Source organism: Candoia aspera, chromosome 1 (assembly GCF_035149785.1).
Source record: "Candoia aspera isolate rCanAsp1 chromosome 1, rCanAsp1.hap2, whole genome shotgun sequence".
Lineage (NCBI taxonomy): Eukaryota > Metazoa > Chordata > Lepidosauria > Squamata > Boidae > Candoia > Candoia aspera.
In genome coordinates this window covers 321,441,263-321,464,652 of record NC_086153.1, presented here as the reverse complement: position 1 = coordinate 321,464,652, position 23,390 = coordinate 321,441,263, and the positions used below count along the sequence as shown (strand labels likewise).

Genomic DNA, 23,390 nt, shown 5'->3' with positions numbered 1-23,390 from the left:
TTCATTCATTACTATCCTATGTGGTTTCAACCCATTTACCATAAATTTTGCATCTTCTCACAGTGTAAACTTTTCTCAACTAAAAAGAAATCCTCAAGTTCTTAAGAGTATTGTGGCAATGACTACTTTTCCATACTTCACAGCACAACCCACTAGATTTCCTGGCCATGCCTTCCCTTTTGCACCAATACCTTTATCAGTTTCATTCTTCAGTTTCTTCACAGTGGTTTTCTGCAGTCCTTCAAGACCATCATGCCTCACCAAATCAGCTACTTCCTTCCTTCCCTCTGATAAGGTTGGGTCTGCATTATCCATCAGAGGAATGTATGTTGTTGCACGAATCAAAGGTTCATCCACTAAAGTCATAACTGGAAATTTAGGAAACACACTGACTATAATAAATGGTATCCTGCATTTAAAAATTAGCTTAACCTGGTTTCTTCCAACTCAATGTACACATGCTTTGGCACTTTGGTTATTCCTTGGACAGGTATATATTACCTTTTATTAAAATTTGTTTTTGTTTGTTGTTCACTTTTGATGGTTTGGGGTTGTAAGGTGTTTTCTGTGTATTTTTTTAAAATTGCAATAAAATGTGTATTAAAAATACACCTGAATTAGCACTTAGAAACCATGATTCTGCTTTTCAGCCAAGAGAATGTCACAATTAAAAGAGCAAGTAAATAAAATATAATTTCTGGCACAAAATGACAATACCATTTTAAGCCACTTTCCCAAACCTCAGTCTTCCACATCTATAATATGGGAATAATACCACCTACTTACAAAGAGATTATAAGAATTTTTTTTTTTAACCCGTTGAATTGTGTCCGATTCTTGGAGACTGCCTGGACAAGTCCCTGCAGTTTTTTTGGCAAGGTTTTTCATGTCTCACTACAATATAGAAAGTCATGTAACTATCTGTGCCCTGCCTCATCAATGTATCAAAACATGCATACCATCTTACTTCGGATTTTGACTAAGCCAAAATCTAGTTCAGCTGTCAGAAGAATCCTTGTTCAAGCTGTGTTTCCAGCAGATGGTGCTACATTCATCCTAAATACCGTTTTCACTTTCAACAACATGAGAAAGACCAGTGACTGAAACGATAATGAGCAGGGTTGCTGAATGAGAACTTCCAGTAGCTCCCGCCAAAACGGACAACCATGCTTTTGGCCCAGAACATACTGCATAAAGAGCTACTTTTATGGGAGTGGATAGCCCACAAAACTTACTATATGAAAAGCAGATTTATACAGAGAGGTAGAGAGCTGTCTGGTAGATAAGACCGAAGAAGGCAGTGAGTGGAACTAGAGGCCAAGACAGACCGAGTTCACCATTCTCTCTCTGAAAACCCTTTGTCACCCTCTTATCTCACCCCTAAGCAGCAGTTTACAGAGCTATGGACAGTCTTACCAGAAGTCTGAATTGATCTCTCACTTGCATAGGTTTAAATCAGTTCAAGTGCCATACTTGGCCCTAGGTTCATAATCCACCCACCCTGACCTAAAGACACACCCAGAGGCTCCTTCCCCCTATCTCATCAAATAGCAATAATAGCTTATGCCCCACTTTTGCTGGTTCAGCAGCACTGCTTTACCCTAAACCAAAGTTTGTTGTTCAACAAATCTGGTCTGATAACGCAGAAAAGAGATGTCCCTCGAAGGGTATGCTTCCAATGCTACAGTATGGGTAAAACTGAAACATTTACACCATTGGCCAAAGAGAAAAAAACCCCGGCAGAGTGCTTTTATGTCAGCTCTGAAAAGAATTACTGAGCACCTCTATGCTAGTACCAAGACCGAAGGGACAGCGTCAAAGGGCAATTTGTGAAGAGTGCCACTGCTTGACCCAAAAGGCGACCCTTGCTGCCTTACAAAAAAGCAGAAGAAAGAGTTCAAGGATAACAAGTACTGGTATCCACAACCACACCAGTGTTTTATATTCATTTTTGTAAAAGAAAAAGGGGGGGAAAGGGGGGGTGACATTCCCACCAGAGAAAACAGCAACGTCCTCAGTAGAAAATATTTATCCTAAACATTAACTGGAACCCTGTTGCTAGGACATTTATTGGGGGGGAAAGTGTCACTAAGAAGAGCCCCTTAATTAAATTACACAGTGACAACTGGGATGCCTTTAAAGGTGTATTTATAAGGGTAAATGTACAGTAATAAATGCACATGCAAAAGTAGAAACTATTTAGAGTGTGTCATTGAAATTATCAGAGAGAGAGGAGGAAATAAACAAAGTAAATAAACTGATGTACTGTATGCCACTCTTAAGCTTCTGGAGGAAAGGCAGGATATAATTCAAATAAATGAACATACATTGATGCAAGAACACTGAACTCTTATTTTTCTTCCACCATAAGATAATAACTGTCAGTCATGTCTTAGTTAGCTTAGGTCTTCAGGAAGAGCAAAAGAAGTTATCTCATGCCTGTCGATTGGTACCAATTTTCAGCCGACTCATGCTATTTCTGCCCCAAACACCATTTTGTGGTCAGGCAGAGCCTGCTTGGTTCCAGAAACAAATTGTCACAGGAAACTATGGACACACAGAACTCTGAGTACTGCCATTCTTAATATTTAGCCTGGGGGACAGCTCATGTATGTGCATTAAATATTTACAATTCATAAAATGAATCATTTTAGTTTGCTTCGTTAGCATAAAGTAAATGGATTCCAGACTATGAAAGTTTATACCATAATGCAATTGTTAACATTTGAAGTAAAGAAGGATTGTCGTTTTTCAGAGTTAGTAAGTTGGGAGAATTCTAAACTGAGTAGGTTCCATTCCAATAACATAATTAAAACAAGCACAGATACCCTCAAAGTCAAGTATCTGCACAATACTACAAGCCAGAGCTTCCAGTTTTGCCTTCCATCTACTGTAAATCTTAGGGACAATTGGAGGGAAGATAACTTTCCAATTTCAATCTCATCACTAAGTACACCTGAGTTGTGGGAATGATGTTGCTAGCCATTTTCTTGCTTGAGAAGGAAGGAAGCCTCTGAGGGTTGGCGACAAAATTATATCCTCATTTCCCACCCACACAAGTGCACAATTCCGATTTGATCTGGGAGTGATTTGGAGATGGAGCTTGACGTACTGGACCCAAAATTGCTTAATCCAAGAAAGATCACCCACTAGAGGTGGTTATTAAAACATCAGACATAAACTGCACTGAATTACCGTTATCTGTCTTTTGTTTCTTTGCGGAAACTTTCTTCTTCCCACTTTCTTGCTTTATCTCATGATGCAGTATGAGAGGATCTTGCTTTCTGGATGTGGGCACAACTGAATCACTCTTGGCATCCTGGTCATCTGTAAAAAGAAAAAAAAAAGGAGCTATATCAGGCTTTATACTATACACATGAATCTATGCTTGTCCACATATATGTTTGTAGGTATGCATGCATCTTTATACATTTATATACACACACACATACATACAACAGGTTCCTCACAGACTTGTTCCAGTCTTAGTTGTATGGAACACCTGAATTCGTATGTCATATTATATCTGATATATATACACCTATCAAATTAGTCCACAACAGTATGCGGCTTCGTTACTTCGACTTTAGAAAAATCAAGAAAGAAACTTCAGCTGGGACATGAGGATAAAACCTTAAATTTCAACAGCCAGAGAGAAAATACAGCAACTATTCCAAAGATGTTCAAGTATTCCATGTAATTAAAACCTGTATAGTTTGGCAGGGAAGCCAAAGGTTGTGCACTGATCTAGAGTTGTACCGTCTTTCTTATCTTGAATCTATAATACCTGTTGAATATCTCTTGGAAATTCTGGGCTATATTATACCACATGGACAAGATTTAAACCTGGCCACATAATTTTCTTTATAGGCAATATGTTTTTTTCCCTTTTTGTTCTTTTTTAGTGTTCCTTTTCCTTTCTTTTTAATATATAAAAAAATTAAACATCCTATCCAATGGTCTTTGCTAACTACTTTTCTGGTTTACTGTAATTGGATAAAAGGAAAGTATGTGTCTTGCTTATGGAATACAGGGATAAAGAAACAAACCTTGCTTATTCTGACTTAAGGAGGCAGCAGTGGTTAAAAAATGCTTCTCCATAATCCTCTGAAGCCCAGGTCTCTTTCTAAAGTATACAGAAAGTATGCTATACCTGGGCTGGCTTAGTATTTTAAACCAAGCAGGTATGAGAATGTCACTTACAGCCCATTCCAGATTTACCAGCAAAGAAAGAATAGCGAGCTGCCAGCAGATTCCAGCAAAGCCTCACCTTCAAGGCCAGCAACTTCAAGAAGGATCACAGCCACATCCAGTAATTGTCAGGCTGTGCCTCAAAAGACTGTCAAGACTTGTTTTTGAACTGTGTGCACCTCACTTTGATACCAGTCAATGATCATCATCATCGTAACAGATAACATTAGAAACTGGTGCCTGAACTTGCTTCATTTCACTCTTGCTTTCCCATGCCCTCTCCTTTGGGGCTGTGTCATTTACTCTGTAAGCTTATTCTGTAGTCGCTGTGTGACTGGCTCTTCTACAGCTAGAATGATCTAAACTCACACAATGAACTAATACATTGCCAGCCCCCATTCTGCCAAAAAACCCAAATATTAACACAGCAATACCTATTCCATTCTTCTGCTTTTTTTGTCCCGACTTTTTTTTGGACCCAGCTGAATCTGAAGGTGGGGTGGGCTGTTTTGTTACAGGTACGGGCTCCACTTTTTTTCCTGCAGACTTAGCACTCTCCAACTCTTTTGACACAAGTTCCTCTGAATTGGTCTTGTGTTTCTTCTCCTTCTTCTTGCGTTCCCGGAGACTGCTGGGGGCCTCTGTCACATTCAATGGGACAGGAACAATGTGCTCCTCCTCTGCCCCCAAAGCATCTGACAATCTGAAGTCCCGAGGGGTACTCTCTGAGTCAGACTCATGGAGGTTCCCATTCTGGGCCTCTTTTTTCTTGCTCTTCTTCTTCTCTGCTTTCTTTTTATCAGTCTTGCTGGGTGGAAGCTTTTGGTCCCTCTTTTGTTTGGCAAGGGCTTCATCGTACAGTGTTTCTTTCATAAAAAGCCAAAAAAAGAGGAAGATAACAGCAATCACAATACAGGGTACTAAGATGACAAAATAGGGAGACTCGTAGAATTCCATTGTGCTTTCTCTTAACTACAAGAATAAATCTGCAAAGAAAATAAGGGCACATAAGAATAAAAACTGTTTCGGTTCATAATACACTACCCAAAGTAAGAACCAACGTAATGTTCAAAATATAATTGTTAGTGTAGAATTACAATAGACAAACTAGACAGTTTATGGAATTGCAGAATTAAACAAAATGGAAAAAAAAAACATTTGGCTTAAAAACATAGGACAGTCCCCAGAATTATTAGAGGGGCAAGGGAAATGTATAAACATCTAAATAATTTAAACCAGCCAGTCATTAACTGTCATCTAACAACTGGTTAACAATTGGTTATGGGGAATTCCGCTCCATTGAGTCGTGGCAATATATAAGGATGCGACATCTGCTGCCAAGTTCAGTTTCAGATCTGCCCAGGAGTAAAAAATGTCAGCACACAGCCATTGCCTCAGGTGGCATTACTTAGAAGTCATTTCAGCACTAAACAGTAGTTGTGAAAAATTTCCCTCTATGAATGACTTTATTTGTTTTTTCCCTATAAGAAAATTTTGCAAGATAGTTGTTGGTGCCTCTACAATACAACCCTGAAGTTCAACAGCACTCCACTTCTGAATATTGAATATCTATATTTTTCAGAATTTTTTATCTATATTTTTTTTCAGGATCAGTTACCTACGGTACATTATTACTGGAAAAAAGATGTTGGACTGACTGCATATCTAGTCAAGAGTTGCAAACACAGCTTACATTTCCAAGTTATCTTGAGAAGAACACAGCTGTCCCACAACTAGTCCATTTGGTCTGGCAGTTTGCATGCTGTACGTTTAGGAAAATCTACAGAACTGTATAAGCCACAAAATGCTCCTTCCTCTGGCTCTTGTTCCTAGTCTCCAAGTTTACAGATACCTTCTAAATGGCAACTTATATTTCACTGAATCTTTTAAGCAACCCAACCATTAAAATTCTTGTTTTGCCTTACAGTGGAATAATTGGGGAATGATTTTAGTTATCTGATTAGTCCATTAAATTTAGCGGGATGACAATTGTCCCATCCCTACTAACTTAGCTGAAGTTAACCACTTTTATGGTATGCATCCATAACTTTAAAAACTGCTACTTTTCCAAAGCAGGACATTTTTTTAAAGAACATGGTGAGAGACACAGAGAATGGAGACTTCCTTCTATATTGAGACACATCTGAGCATGTTTAGAAGAACTAAATTAGTGGCCCAATCAGGGAAGTGATTTTAATGTAATTAAAAATAGTTAACTGGATAGAAAATAACACATTTAAACAAATCAGTGCAAGATGAATGTAACTTTTTCAATACTTTACTGTCATGAGTAAGGACATTTACTAAGTAAAGCCCATCCTCTAGCCCATCTTGCTCCCTGAAATCTAGTCTGAAATATCCTCAATCCATCCAAAGCAGAACAGAGGGCATGCAAGGAATAGGGAATTCCATTCCAGCTGTTTCCACTCTGCTCCCAATCTTGGATACAACCCGGTTAGTGGTACTCAATATAACAAAAGTTTCATACACCAGACATAGATTTTCCAAAAGAGGGTCTGTACTATTACAAATATTATCACCTCACTGGATCATGTACGAATTAAAAAGTAAATGACTAACACATATACAGAAGTTGAACCAACGATCTTTGCAACAACCATCTATAAAATAAAAGGCAATGTTTTCAGTTAAAATTAATAGAAAACCAACATTTAACAAACACATAGGATTCTATGAAGGCAGTTAAAAGAAAAATACATCAGTGAAATGAGCAATATTAAGAAAGAAGCACATTGCAACTAGAAATAGCTATGCTAAAAACACAGAAACAAGATAGAAATGTTCTTTTGATTGAACAAAATGTAGGTGGCTTAGAACACAAATGAAAATTTAGTTACACAACATGCTGAAGGCCATACTATAGATGTGAGAAGAGCCAGGATCCGGGGGTGGGGGGTGGGGGTTAAGGGCAAAATTAATCATTTAAAATACTCATTTTGCCCCATAATCCCCTCCATTTTTTTTAATGGCTGAAATTTTGGACTACATCCAAATTGGGATCTTCAATAGGATTCTGGAGAGCTACATATGGCCTGGGACTGTACTTTCTGCACTTTGGGTTTAGAAAGTTGAATATCTCTTCTCTCCTGTTAGGGTATTATGATGAGAAAATCAACTGAAATAGGGAAATATTTTTTAAAAAACTAATATAGTTACCCTATTATGTTCTGTTTCGTTTGTCTATCCTATGTTTAATGTTGTTAGGTTTTGACCATAATGAAGTGCTTCATTTTATTTCATTTTTTATTTCATATAAACGGTAGAATGAAAGAGTATATTTATATTGATGGAAACAATTTCTGCTGATGGAATGGGAGGAAATTTCCCCTTTCTTGCAGAATCCAAGCAGTAAGTTTTAGATTGACTTCCATTCCTAATCATTTGGATTGACTTCTGGGGTTCCAGTCACACGTGTGACAAGAATGCTCATGCTATTTTATGAGGTTTTTAATTTTTCTTACCTATTATGTTTATGTTTTACTTTTCCACTTTGTATCAAGAGTATATTAAATGTTAGGAGGAGGAGGAGCAGAACAGCATAAAGGAATTTAGAGCTGACCTTGAGGAAGGTAGGAAAGAGCCATTAAGAGCAGAAAGGAGGAACAAGCTGTTAAGGAGCAAGTTGGGCAAGAAATTACACAACCAAAAGATGGAAGGAAACATGAGAAAGAAACTCATTTAGTATATTTAGTATAATAAGATGGGCCCGAGATAAACTTGGGTAGACCTCCTTCAAAGGGCTGACAAAAAGTTCCAAAAAGATCTGTGTGTCCTGGTAGATGACAAGCTAAACATGAGCCAACAGTGTGATGCAACTGCAAAAAAAGCAAATGCATTCCAGGCTGCATCAACGAGATATAGTGTCAAGATCAAGAGCAGGTATTACTCTTCTTTATTCTGCATCGGTCAGACTAGACTTAAACTACTGCATCCAGTTCTCGATATATTTTAGGAAGCACACTGATAAACTGGAGCATGTCTAGAGTAATTCAACCAGGATGATAAAGAGCCTGGAAGAAAAAAAAACCTATCGAGAATGGTTGAAGATATTGGGTATGTTTACCTCAGAGAAGAGAAAAATACAGGGAGACAACACAGGTATCTGAAGGGCTGTCATGTAGAAGGAGGGGCAGAATTGTTCAGAGTTGCTCCAGAAGTCAAGAAGCAATGTGTCTAAATCACAAGAAAGTAGATTTTGGGTGGGGATCAGGAAAAATTCCTAATGGTAAGAGTAGTTCAACAATGAAACTGATATGTTTCAGGAGACAGTATTCTCTTCCACTGGAGGTATTTAATGGAGACTTATGCTATATTCTATGGCTCTACAATTCCATTTATAACTCTGTGTTCTGGAAATCCAGTTGTTAACAGCAGCACAATTCTCACTAGTTCCTTCCAAGAACACAAAATATAGTGTAGCTTGCTACACTATAGTGCTTGCTACTTTGGATCTATAAAGACTTCAGCATCACAAAACTATCAATCCAGCATTAAAAGCCCATGGTAATTTTAGCAAGAAACCCTCTGAAGATCTTTCTATATTCAGAAGAGAACATGCATTCCATTAATTATTCTGTAGCCAAATTTCTTAAAGTGTTTCTGAAAGCCAAAACAATTCAGACTAAATGGGTTAAACCAATCCTGTTTCAATCTAGCGCCTCCTATATGTGCCGGATTACAACTCACATAAATATCAGATAGAGAAGGCTAATCAGCTCTTTGCTATTGGTTCCACCAAACAATCAGGCCACTGTACATTTTTTAAACCACTGAGTGGGACTCAACTTTCAGGCAGATAATAGTCAGGTCTTCCCATTACTCCTACCCTTTGAACAGATGACTAAGAACTATGTGAGCACACCAGAGCACAGTTGGGGAATGGCACAGCTATACATTGGATATTGCACTGAGCAAGTGGAATCATGGCGTTAAGTAGAATGCTAGCCAGCTCTCAAGAGTATCTGAAAAGTTACAACTAGCCAATCTTAATGTGTTGTGTGACTAAAACCTCCACAACAGTGAGAACCTTGATTAAGAATAGGCTATAACAAATCTGGAAGAAATTAAAGAAAATATGAATCCTCTTTGTACAATGTTTCCTGCATAATAAACCACACAACCACGCCAAGTACAGGTAGTCCTTGACTTACAACCCCAGTTGGGACTGGAATTTCCATTGTAAGTTGCTGCAGTTGTAAGTGGGGTCACAATGTGACTAATCAAATTTTATGACCATTTCTACAACAGTCATTAAGCAAATCCAGCTTCCTGAATGGACGTTTTTTGCCAGCAAAAAGGATTGCAAATTGCAATCACATGACCATAGGACGCTGCAACCGGTTGTAAATGTGAGCCAGTTGCCGAACACCCAAATTGCAATCACGTGACTGCAGGGTATGCTTTATATGAGAGTCGTAAGTGCAAGTGCAGTTCATAAAGCACTATGCCTGAGGCTGCAGTAACTTTAAACCGTCGTTAAATGAACAGTTGTAAGTCAAGGACTACCTGTACTAAATATACCTTTAAATGACAGCAAGTGAAGGCTAAACAGTGAGACAGGCAACACATCAGCCTTTATTAACACAACCAAACATGAGCGGTCATGGAATTTTAAGTCCAACAACATCTGAAGGCCATACATTACTCAACCAGACCCTGGATTAGAAGGAGACACAGGTTCAAAATTCCCCTAAGTGTAGGGAGCCATGGAGATGACCTTGAAAAAACTATCCAGAAACTGTTAATTTGGGACAGCTAACTCAGCACACAGAAGTAATGTGAGGATAAAATTGGAAGGGGATTGCTATGCTTACCACTTTGAATTCCCAGAGGAATATAAATACAAAAACTAAGCAAGTAAATGTGCGGTATCATTATGAATTTGATAAAGATAAGTTGAAATCCAGTACAAATTTTATACTGGTTAAAGAAGTACTGCTTCATTTCTATTGTTATGTTTTTAGCTAGCTTTTACTGTTTTTGTTAACAAAGTTATTGTAATAAAGCAGTTTGGTCTATTTTTAAATACAGACAAAATCCAGAGTCTTTTAAAAAAAAGCTTTCACCTCTTCTCTTGATTAACCTGATCCAATTAAGCCTTTTGTTGAGCATAATCTCAGCCCTCCAAATATCCTCCAGGTAAATGCTTTCCATTCCAACCATAACAGAGAGGCATCTGCATCATCTGGTGAGCTACTGTATATGTCCTCAAGATATTAACCGGACACCATACAAAATAAGTGAAGTCAAAATTATTGAACGTAATTTGCAGATTCTTGAAGCTTAGGAATGGACAATAGCACAAACAGCAGTGAAATGAGAGCAATGAAACTCAGCAGGTAAAGTGAAAATTAGCATAGAATAACTATGTTAGATTTTATTCTTCTCTGTATGTCCAACTCAATCTGGAAGCAAAAAATTCAGAGTTGCTTTCCGAGGGGCATAGTTCCTAGTACTTCTGTATTAAACTGAATTGCTATGTTGTGGAGACACTGCAAACTTTCTGTATGTCCATACCACATTTTATCTCTACTAATGTGAGTAACAACTGCTTTGGGTGGGGAAGGTTCAAGTCAGTCTATAGTCATTTGAAAAAGAAAGATCTGAGTGAAGTATTTTTGTTTTTTGTTTTTGATTAGGAGTCTACCTTCCAGAAGTATTTGGTTACTCAAAACATCTGTTATAGGAAAAAGATTTTAAAATATTTTTAAAATTAGTCTAGTAATACATTCATGCATTTAAAACAAGAATTTGCTAATATGTCAACGATGTCAGCACTAGAATCCCAGCTATTACTGGATTTGCAGGTGGCGGCTCTAGCAAGGAGCATATTTGTGCCAAAAGCAACTGTTCCTGAGTTGGCTGGATTTGGCGACAGTTATCCACATCTTGGTTACAAACCACCTTGTCTATTGCCTGGCTACCCTTAAAAATGTGTCCCTATATTTTAATTGGTACAAAATACGGTGGCTAGACTATTAATCAGTGCAAACTACAGAGATCTCATGATGCTGGTTCTGAAAGATGACCACTGGGTGTTAGTCACCTACTGGGCACAATTTAAGATGCTGGGGATGAGTTTTAAAGCCCTAAGTAGCTTAGGGCATGATTATTTGAAGAACTTCCTCTCCTGCTGCGAGCCTGCCCAGTTACTTAGATCAGCAGGAGAGGCCCTTTTGAAAATGCCCTTATTCCCAGAAGTTGATTATCTGGCAAAGAGAAGGCCTTTTCCTATGTGGCTGTTGTTGTTAATAATATTAAAGGTATCATCACAGAATGTAAGCTGTTCCAAATAAAGCTGCCTTTTGCAATTGACTGGTGGTGATTTTGTCAGTGCTGATGGTGTTCACGTAGTGCTCCAGATGTTTTGGAATTGCACCCAAGGCGCCTATTACTATTCATTCTATCTTGGCTTTCTTTTGCCACAGTCATTCTACTTGCATGTCTTTATAGCTTGTGATTGTCTCCAGCTCTATTCTGCTGTCTCCAGGTATTGCAATGTTCGCTGTCCAGACTTTTTTTGTCTTTCTTATCAATAGTTGTTAAGTCTGGGGTGTTGTGTGGCAGATGTTTGCCTGTTATTTCTTCATTCAAGCAGTATATAATCGCCCAGAGTCGCTCTCTGAGTGACATGGGTGGTGACTAAATTTGATATATAAATAAAGATAAAGATAAGTGATGTAACTGAACAACAACAACAAAAGACGAAAAATGACTTTGCAAATATTTAACAAAAAATAACAGAAATGCCATTTCCTTCTGTGGAAGAAGTATGTACACCCTTGGTTCTAATATTTGGTAAAGCTCCCTTTGGCAGAAACAAGCTCAAGCAGGCGTTTCGATAGATGGATGATATTCTAGAGGTGACGGACTCATTCCTGGGGGAGCTGGGGGTGTTGATGACCGACAGGAAGCTCTGGCGTGGGCTGGTCCGTGAAGTCACGAAGAGTCAGAAGTGACTAAACTAATAAACAACAAAAAACCAGTCTCTGACATTGACTGGGAAGAATTTTTTTCCCATTCCTCCATGCAGAATGTTTTCAGCTATGCGATGTTTGAGGGGTCTGTTGCATGCACAGCCCACTTCAAATCACCCCACAGCATCTCGATGGGATTTAGATCTGGGCTTTGATTTGGCCATTCCAGAACCTTCCATTTTTTTCTTTCTTTTTTTTTAGCCATTCCTTGATGAATTTACTGGAATGCTTAGGGTCTGTTTACTGGAATGCTTACTGTCATGTTGCAAGGTCCACTTTCAGTGTAACTTCAATCTTCTAACAGATGGTCTCACATTACCCTCAAGCACTTTCTGGTACAATGAAGAATTCATAGTGGATTCTATGATGGTGAGCTGTCCAGGCCCTGTTGCAGCAAAGCAACCCCAAAGTAACATTTCCACCACCATGATTTACAGTCGGTATCAGGTTCTTCTGGTGAAATGCTGCCTTTGGTTTTTACCAAACATGTCTTCTGGTACTGTGGCCAAATAACTCTTATCTTTGGCTCATTTGTCCAGAGCACATTATTCCAGAAGTCCTGGTCTTTGCCTAGGTATTATGAGCAAATTTTAGTCTTATCCTGATGTTCTTTCTGGGCAGCAAAGGTTTTCTCCTGGAATACCTTCCATGTAGATCTAATTTGTGCAGCTTCTTTTGAATGGTAGATACATGCACTTTGACATCAGTACTGGCAAGAGCTACCTGTAGGTCATATTATGAAATTCTGTCCTGTTCAGACTATGGGACAGCAGGCAAGAGTACAAATGAATTCTTTATTTACAACAGGGGAGAATCCTTAGAATAGATTAGACAGTGCAGTTCAATTAAGTCCACCCAGGCAGTGGAGGAAAACAAGGCAAAGGCTGCAGGATCAGGAGTAGAAGGAGATCATGGCAAAACAGCAAGGCAGAACTCAGCTAACGCTCTCAAGGAAGCAGCAAGGCCTGGTGTAGCTAGAGCGTGTGGCAAGAAGGAAACTTGAGGTTCGAGTGTCAGGCACGGCACAGAGGCTAGGCTAGGCTTGATGATGGAGGTTAGGCAAGACTCAGCTGGAGTGACAAGGCAAGGCTCGGATCTGGAGACAAGGCAGGACTCGGCTGGGTCTGCAAGGAAAGGCTTAGAACTGGAAGCAAGGCTAGACTTGGCTGGAGCTGCAAGACGAGGCTTGGAACTAGAAGCAAGGCTGGACTTGGCTGGAGCGACAAGACAAGGCTTGGATCTGAAGGCAGGGCTGGACTTGGCTGGGACGGCAAGACGAGGCTTGGAACTGGAAGCAGGACTGTGCTCAACTGGATCAGCAAGACAAGGCTGGGAACTGGAGGCAAGGCTGGACTCAGCTGGATTGGGGTACAAAGGAGGTAGGTCCACATCGGTAGAAGGAGCTGGCACTGTTTCCATGTCGGCTACAGACAAGGCTCCGGGTTCCGGCAAGGACTCTTCTGTAGAAGCTGTTAGTTCAATGGATCGGTTGTCTCCGGCGATTTGCTCCTTGCACTGGTGCCTTTTTATCTGATTCTTTCCACGCTGTTTCTCCTCTGGAGCTGATCAGGCTGCCTTTTGCTTGGCTCACTTCTCAGCTCTCCTTTCAGAAGCACTGATTGGAGGATTCGAACCTACCTCCGTTTTCTGCCCAATCAGCTACTCAGGATTTTCCCACTCTCCTGAGTCATTCCTGGTTTCTGTTTCCCCCGTTCCTTCCACATAAGTTTCGTTTTCCCCTTCTGGCTCAAGATAAGTTTTGTTTTCAGAGTCAGGGTCAGACTCAAACCTCACAAATTCTGGGGATCTAGCTGGAACCTGAGCTAGTATCTGGCTAGACATCATAGGAGGAGAGCCATGTTAGTCCATGGTGGCAAAAAAAAAAAAAAATCCCAAAAGGTGGTAATGGCAAATAATTGCTGTATTATTGTCAAAAAAAATTACAAAAGTATGTCCCTCTAGATAACAGGAGTCGACTTACTTGCTCCAGGAGTTTAAAAAAAAAAGACCACGTTTTTTTTATCATTCTTTCCTAATCCACATTTCTAAGCAAGTGAAGGAAGAAAGCTTCCCCTCCACACACCTATGTCTAAGTACCGTAAGGGGGATCGAGAAGTGCTAGCAAGGTTACACAGTCCAGATATTGAAAAACTACCAATTGATTATGTGCCATCAAGTTGTTTTCAACTCTTAGTGACCACATAGATAAGTTTTCTCCATGAGCTAGTAGAAAAACCATTAGTTCTTTTTACCTTGACCTACCAGTACTATCCCAGTTAATGTAAACTCCAATGGCAACCCTAACAAGTGTTAGCTACAAAAGGGAAAATAATCAGTTTAATTAGATGTGAAACTCCAGCAAAATCTCAAAATTGTAATTTATGTTGGAGCATTATATGAAGGAAGATGCTCATGTAAACCAAACCAAAAATGCAACCAATTCACTATGCCCCATATCCAGGATCAACAATCAGACTGGAAGACATTACAAGGTTCTGAAAACAGAGCAGAGTCAATGTCTCTTTTGTGTCAATTCCGAAACATAATCAACATGAAAGCTAGAAAGCACTGCATTCCTCTTTCTCAAGCACTTAACTATAAAAATGTAGCTTGGCAAAGTTTCAAGGACTTGGAATGGGGCAGGGAAGAGAAAACAGAGAATTGTTGCATATTTGCAATTTGCATGTCAAGAGAATAATAACCTGGCCAATCACTAAATAATTACTAAGTTTTATCCTCATGGAGGGTGGGCATTATAGTCCACTGCAACCCAGCATATCTGAAAGACATGATATAATATATAAATATCACATTAATTAATTTGAACTTCAGATTTGGTCACTCCTGATCTACTCATTTATCAGTAGATATTATTATTATTATCTGCAATACTATTTAACACATCAAAATTGCTTTAAGAAGGATTTTGTTTTTGTTCATTCATGTTTTCATTTGCGACATCAGTTACTGAATCTGCCTACTTGGGGGACATTCTTAGTTTTGGGATGGCCCCTCAAGCTAGGTCAAACTAGCTCCCTGTTTATTAAGCAAACAACCAAGCTCAGAGAGCACCAAGAACTCCATAGTTCCCTCTTTATTATCCTTTCAAAAGGATAGGCAAAAACATTATTTATTCAAGTATGCTGTCAGGATGTACGCACTTTTGACCTTCTGAGTTTCATGGGTGCTCTATTTTGGAACCTTTTTGTCTGCTCTTTTTTAAAATATTCCTTCTGCTTAGCTGCTTTGAATATCTTCCTTCCCTGAAAAAGCAAAATATATATTCAATAAAAATTAATTTAAAATTGTGAAAAAAAACATTTTGGAAAGAAAAAATAGTTTCTGTTGGTCTTAAAGATAAACTCAATTTATTAATGGCATGTAGCCGTCCTAAATCTGTCATCCACAGCTTCATGGAACTCCATAACTGCTAACTCCATACCTTCTAACTGAATTAGATCTACCATCACTTGGATTTGACTGTATTATATATATTTATAGTTACTATATAGTTATTGACTACTGGTATTATTTATGATTTTATTGAATTTTAAATTGTTTTTATTGCGAACCGCCCAGGGTCCCCCGTGCGGGGGAGATGGGCAGTCATAAAAATATGATAGATGGATGGATGGATACATAGATAGATAGATCGTTTTCCCAAGCTCAACATTATTAGAAATAAGCTGTAAATGCATTAAAATCATTCCGAAATCCAGAAATTTAATGCTCTTAATAATGATAAACTCCAGTTCTGAAAAATCTGAAACAAAATGAAAAAAATCAAAGCAAGAGTTCTAAAGAGAGACATATATCTTATACTAAACCACATCAAGAAATAAAATCATAACATCCTATGTATATCTTGAAGTCAGAAGAAAGAAGCAGCTGAATGGTCAGCTCATTCCAATAGGTTTGATACATTAGACTGAAACAACTTTCCTTGCTTCAAACACTCAAAATTGTAAAATTGGTTGTCTTTACACACCCAAACCCATGCATAAACATATACACAAACCAAGGAATTCAGCGGTGCATATACATACGTATGTCTAGTGAATGTCTCCAAATGGCCTACCTTATGGAAAGTGTTTGGACATGTACATTATGTGGACTTATTTACAAAAGTAGACAAAGACAAGGAGCTTATGAATCACTTCCTTCCCACTGCATAATGCCAAGTCCTTCAGTTCCAGCCCTACCTCACAGATCCGCTGCTTTTTGAGCCCACTTTATCACTGCTTTTCTTCTTCTACTCAATCCCAGTTCTGGCTTATTTCATAATCACTCAATGCAATGACTGTTACTGGAACACCATTTATTTACAATGCAAGTATCTGATTTTCTTGGTGCCACAATCTATACTTTCGGGTGGTAAACATCTACAATTTTTAGCAATGGAAGTTCAAGTGCATATTTGTACAACACTTCTGTCCTAATACACAGAAATACAGTCATTATGTCAGCGCATGTTAAAGATCCAAGAGTTCAGTTCTACAAATGTCTGTGAACCCTACAAAATGCCTCAAAATGTATGGTTCTCAGAATGTGAATTAGTATAAGAACTGAACAAACTAAATCCACCAGGACTTTTTCTCTAATTAACTTCCAAAATTTAATCCTGGCCTTGGAGAAAGTCTACTTGTTAAATAATAGGACATTCCTCATTAGGACACTCCTCTGCTTTAAGTGGATCCAAGTATCACCTCTAAGATTATAGTAATGACTCGCTGAACAAACCACAGTAGTCTGCTTCATAAAAGTTTCATGTACAGTCATACATCACCCCTCAGTGCATTCTTCAGCATCTAGAGCTGACAATCAAATCAATGAGCAAACCTAAGAATGTTAATTAAGGGTCATGTATGCAAGAAAATTATCAGTTAAAAATTAACTGTCAATCATGTCTATGACTGAGGGTTAATTTTTAACCGATCATTTTTTTTGCCTGTGTGCACAGGGTGTAACTCAATTATACAGGGCTGGAAAATTCTTCAGTGACTGGAAGTTCCTAAAATGTTATTCCGGAATTTAGAAATTTACCTGTGTAAATTCACTCCTCTCCCTGCATAAATATTGCAGTTTTGGCCCTTTTTGGAACTTGGAATGTTTTTCTGTCTTGGGAATAAGAGAATGAAAGCAAAGAAAATGAACAGCTCTCAGTTCGTTGAACAGCAGTTAGTAAGATTTTAGTCAGTTCTACTTTTTGACTTGTTAACCACAATTTTATTGTAATAAACTGAAGGCTGGAGCTTTTTTCAGATTTCCAGAAGAAAAATGCCTCAGCAATCCTTTTATATCTCTACCACCCCAATCACAGAAAGCAATTCCCGCTTGCCTTCCAGCTCCTCCCACTATTGCATTCTACTTTTCACAGTGGGAGACAATGAAGAAAACTTTCTGCAATGACCAAAGTTCATTAGTTCTCACAGTGACAAAGCTCAATCTGGTTCAAACTGCAGCTAAAAGCACTTTGCCCTCTAAACTTCTTTTCCGCAAGGCAGAAATAGGTGGAGCATAGAATGACTGTGGGGACAGGAAAGGGAAAAATGTTGCATCATCACACCACCCTGCACAAGCTTGAACAAGTCTAATTTTTTTCCTTTAATATGGTATGAGACACAACCCTCAATATTAGCCTCAGAAAGAAAGAGTAGATGTGCTTTTTAATTCCATATACTATGGCCTTCAGACACAGAGCTGAGTTACTGACAGACAATACTATAAAATAACATTTTACAGTACATATATTAAAAGGTTTGAAAGACGGAATAAAAATCCAGAGTTTATCAAAAGGACAGAAATATAATTCCCACACTTTTATATTTTACATGCTTATCATCTTCATTTCTGTGCAGAAAAAATATTTTAATTATGAAAATTGTACACAATTGTAGAAGTTCAGCATAGACAGCTGCAGAACAGACTAAGCTTTAGAATAAATGCCATGTCTTTTTTATTTTTCTTTAGCCTTAACTCTGTGCCAGGAATTGTCCAGAATTAAGGTAAAATTATACCAAATCAGTTTAAGAAGTAGGGATAGAGAATTAAAAGGACTCTGACAAAACTTTGACCAAATTCTTTTCACGAAGAGGAATATTTTTATTAAAAAGTATGTATAATTAACTATTCTAACACTTCTGAATACAGACTTTAATAGTAATCCATGACCAAAGGCATATTATTTCCTCAACCAATAAACAGAGGGAATAGCTATAGTACTATAAGCTATAAACGTTTATAGTACTAACAAGCTGAATTACCACCTCCATTTATTTAAATAAGCATCCCACCATCTCTTTCAAATCACAGTGAGCAACTTTTATTCATCTTCATAGCATTCCAATAAATAATTCACTATTATTCACGTATTATAGGACAGGACAGCAGTACAATCTCCTAGGCTAAAAATGCAATCTTCTGGATAGGATACAAACTGCATTGTTCTGGATGTTTAACAATTCTGTGTTTCCTTGCTGGGATCATAAGCCATTACACCTCTTCTGGAGAAGGTATTTTCTGATACTTTCAGTAAGTGAACTATAAAAGCTAGTTCAATCGAGAAAATACATCTGGACAAACAGGACAAAAGAACCATCGCAGCCATTAGTTTACATGGCTTAGATGAAACAAATATGACCAGCAAATAACAACCCCCCCCAAAAAAATCTCTTTCAGTTATGTGCTGAATGAATACCAGTGTTTCTAACAGAAAGTTTTGGAAGTCAGATGTTCAATGAATGTATGCAGCAGAAATAAGAGAACTTATGTTGGGTGTGTGTGTGTGTGTGTGCATATGTATATGCATATATATATGTATATGTACTGTATATAAGTATATACATAACTGTCCCAAGACAGTTGAACTACAACTACTAGCAATCCGAGCAGCCTGCTAATAATGAGGGCTACTGGGAATTACAGTTCAGCAACATCTGGCTGGCCACAGGTTCCTCCATATCTATTGGGGGGGGGATGAAAAGTATGGGAGAGGGGTTAAAACAGTCCACACAATCCTCATAAGAATCGAAGTCTTGCTGACTGTTCTTACTAACTCATACTAATCAATGATCTCATTTAACACAAACTGTTTAGCTAATCAAATATTGCAATCAAGACAAACACTAACCCATTACAAAGAATTAGCACCATGCTTCAATGCTTATTTTGTAGGCATTCTTCAGATAAATACTACTCTCAGCGCTTGATTTGTTTGATAAAACCAAGCTGAAATTGCTGTAAGTGATGCCTACAGCTTGTTCCTATGCAATATCAGACATTTTCAAGTCCAGACCCATAGATTCCACTGGTCTGGACACATCTTACATATAAAATGCCTGTCAGGAATACTTTCAGAGCTTTTAAAGTTTATCTCTACTCCATGTGAGTTTTTACCCTTGACCCTTACAAGATCTCTCTGGATATTAAAAAGTGTAAACTACTTAGATTAAAAGGCTGAAATGCCACAGTTGTTTGCATAGTAACTTTAAAGCAGTTCCTTAATATTTTAAAATTCAAGTAAATATATTTTAATTAAAGAAAAAACTGCCATAAAAAATCAAAATCCACCCAGCCTTCAGCCCATTATCAGGCTAAACTTTTCCAGCAGATCCAAAATACCACTCAAAGCCTGCAATCTTATGCACACTTCATATGGAATTTCCTGCAATTAATCTTGCAAGATTTATAGCACAATCCATCAGCATATCTAGGAATAAGCACTACAGTACCATATTCAGCAAGCACATAGACAGTAAGTATAACACTGCACTTTTTTTTTAACACATGGGATTGCGCTGCACATCTAGTTATTCAGGGACAACTTTGTCATTGCAAGGAGGTCACTAAGCATTCCTGTCCCCCAAGCCTTATTATACTATTAATAGATATAGAGGTGTTATTTGTTAGATAACATCTTATATCACTTTTAAGATACAAATATGTTAGTGCACATTTGCACCAACATATTTGTATCTTACAAATACAACTGCAAACTTAGCAGATACTTAATTTGAAGTTCCACTGAAAGCTATTGGTCAAGCAAGAGAAATCCATTTAGGACTGCTTCATTTGCTGTTCTATTAACGGAAACCACTTTCCTAAATTCAGTGACATTTGAGGTAGTTTCTTTTAAAGATACGCAAGACAACAAATCCTTAAAACTTTCTCAGCAAACAGTCATTAAAGATGACAGAGAATCTATTACTGAACCAATTTATTATGCTAAAATATGATTAAATCATGACAAATACTATATAAGAGTCTCATCATACCACTGTAAGGCAAGCATAAAGAGACTCACTGTTACAGAAACAGTTACACTCAGAATATATAATGGCTATAGTTCTTTTCTTCCCACGTGCATTTAAAGTACATTCACATTTTTAAAAAGAACAAATGGTGCAATGAAAAGGCAGATCTCATTTGTATACTGCAGTGTTAAATGTTGTCAATAAACAAATAATGAGAAGGGAGAAAATTGCACTAAAATAACAAAATTATTCTGATTAAGCCATTACTTTTCTTTATTTCACAGTCATCTCCAAGGTCCAGTGAAAATGTGCCTTTTCTGCCACTGTGTACTTTATAAGGCCACAGAATCCAAACAATATCTGTGCATATGTGTATAAACACCTATATTTGAAAAGGAATTATTAAAATAAAATGTATTAAAATATTAATCTTTTCCCTTACATTTAATATATTGACAATAAATCTTAATGGGGTGAATGAGCTTACATACAATGGCATATTTCATCAACATCAGGAGGAAAATTTGTCAGAGTGTCTCAGAATTGTAGTAACGTTCGATCTATTTCATTATCTGATTTTGTCTGAACAACCCTTAAACTGTTCAGGCATCCTGTGTAACAGTTCAAGAAACAATGAACCGTGTTAAAGAAAATCAATCTCAGCCCAATGTGCTGCTAGAATCATTACCAACTATGAATTTTAAAGGAAAGGACTGTTGAGTCCAAACCCAATAATTAAGTGTGGATCAGCTTAGCATTCTAGGATCAAGCTGACACAACTCTTGCTAAGGGCCACAGTTCAACAGCAAAGGATATCTTGGTTTCAATTCCTGGCAGTTCCAGGGAAGGCTATGAAAATCCTGCCTCCCTATCTGAAGCCCTGGAGATCATCTTTCATTCAATGCACTGTAGTCAATATCTAACTACACAGATCAACAATCTGACTCTGTGTAAGCCAGTTTCTTGCAGTCTTCATACAAGTTCTAATCTTGCACATGCAAAATTAAAATTCCTGCTTTACAATCAAAGAACACACACGTTTGTGCTTGGACATCATAGAAAACTGTGATCAGTTTTGGATGCTTCTGATTTTCCTTTCACATAAAAAATGGGGTAGAGCCAAAGCTCATACCAGCTTGCTCTTATTATACTATGTGACAGTTCTATGTTGCTTTGTTCCCCTATCCATAACCAGCCAGAAGGAATGCCTGAATAGCTTTTTAAAACTTCACGCTAAGGGTTGGGTTAAAATACCTACTAGAAGTCATTCTTTCTTTCAGCTCAATGAAAAGAGAGATTCCCTTTCCTTCCTGACTTCCAAAATACTTAGCTTTTATGCTCAAAAAATGCCATGAGAAATCACCCCCATAAACCTCTGTTGAATGACAGTTCTTGGATTCCCCAAGAAAGAAAAGAACCTCACCTTATTCAGATCTATGGGAGCTCAGACTTTGGATGAAGAGTAGTAGAGAAAAGAATGCATATAGGTTTTGTGCTACATAGACTAGGATTTTTTTCAGTTGGATATACAGGGGTTTTCTTGTTCCCCACCCATGCCACATTTAAGTACGTCAACCTGGAAGCAAGGCTGACTGAACCCCAGCTATGTACATCCAGAACTGCAGTTCAGACCCCCTCCCAGAGATTCCCTCCTCTCTGATCACCTTCCAGCCCATTCCCATGCACCCCAATCCCTTGTAGCACATTTTGACACAGAGGTAAATCCCAGTTAACCTCTTAGAGGTACACCCTGCTTTGGCACCTTAATCTGCATCTATATAAGGCAATCATTAACATCGATTAAAATCACAAACATACATTAAAAACAAATGGAAAGGAGAGAAAAGGGGTTCTCAGTAGTTTCAAGGGGGAAGGGAATAATCCCTCATTATTCACCACACCTTTACATGATTTCCACAGAATGAGAAGACTGGGCCTTTTTGAAAAAGGAGGAGGAGGAAGAGAAAAGAGTGCTCCTTCTGTCCCGAAGACACCATACAAATTTAGGATACTACTGCAAGGCTGTAAAGAGTTACTCTCCCGATTCATCTCCTCCCTCCGCGCCATCCACAAAGCCGTTCTCTTCTGGGGTGCAGAAGCAGCGGCAGAGAAACCACCACAGGTCGGTGGGGCTTCGGTGTCCCTTCCCCTGAAATCACCCCCCCCAGCAACACGGCCTGCAGAGAAGGGGGCATAAGGAGCCTCCTCCACGCGGCCACCCCCGAGATCGGTGGCCGGATGTGCCCGCCAACCATTCCCCGCGTATCCCAGCCGGGCCTAGCGGGCCCAGGCAGAGAAGGAATCCCGAGCGGCGGCGGCCCAGTGCCACGGAAGCAGCCCCGCTAAGCCCTCGCACCTCCCCGCCCGGCCGCCGTGGCTGCCCTCACCCGGCCCGAGGAAGGAATCAGAGCGGGAGGAGATGGCGGCCGGCCGGCCGGAGCGACGTACCTGAGGAGGGCAGGAGCCTGGCAGCCGGCGGAAAGGGGAAGGAAGGCAGGGGAGGAGGAGCGGCGGCGAAGACAGCAAAGAGCAGGCGGCGACGGCTCCTCCTCACACGACGGGCTTTCGAGGCGGAGAGGAGCCAGGGAGGGAGGGGGAGAGGCGGCACCGACACGTCCGCGGCGTCGGCCCGACCCGGCCCTTCATACATCCAGGCAGTCATCCATCGCCTCCTCTCCCCGCCCCGCCGCCTGTTAAAGGGGCGACCGACTCTCTCCCTCCCGTCCTGGAGCGAAGGCGGCGGCTGTTGGCGCTCTTATTACCGCAGCCTGTGATTAGAATAGCCGTAATCTAATGCGGAGGGGAACCTCTGTACATCCTCAACGGCACAGACTTCCTTATCGTGATCCCCAGCTTCTTATCTTGGTGATCTGTGGAGACCGTGAAGGAGAGGATGGCTCTGAGAATGTGCAAAGTGCCCGCTTGCCATCGCTGTACTTCTCTGCGCTGT

General features: G+C 39.2%; 1 protein-coding gene across 6 annotated transcripts in view; it reads right to left on the bottom strand.

Moving 5' to 3' along the window:
- The window catches only part of KTN1 (kinectin 1), an 87,438-nt gene extending 64,423 nt beyond the window's left edge, over positions 1–23,015 (bottom strand). For 5 of the 6 annotated variants that reach the window (XM_063290481.1, XM_063290485.1, XM_063290486.1 and 2 more), the window contains exons 1-4: positions 22,889–23,015; positions 4,626–5,177; positions 3,196–3,327; positions 192–368 (exon numbers count right to left, since the gene is read on the bottom strand). In XM_063290481.1, the coding sequence (XP_063146551.1) occupies positions 192–368; positions 3,196–3,327; positions 4,626–5,148 (832 nt within the window). In that variant the 5' untranslated portion in view covers positions 5,149–5,177; positions 22,889–23,015. Of the gene's footprint in view, positions 1–191; positions 369–3,195; positions 3,328–4,625; positions 5,178–22,827 lie in introns of all 6 variants that reach the window. The other variant, XM_063290482.1, reaches the window with a different exon arrangement.
- Between the last annotated feature and the right edge of the window lie 375 nt (positions 23,016–23,390).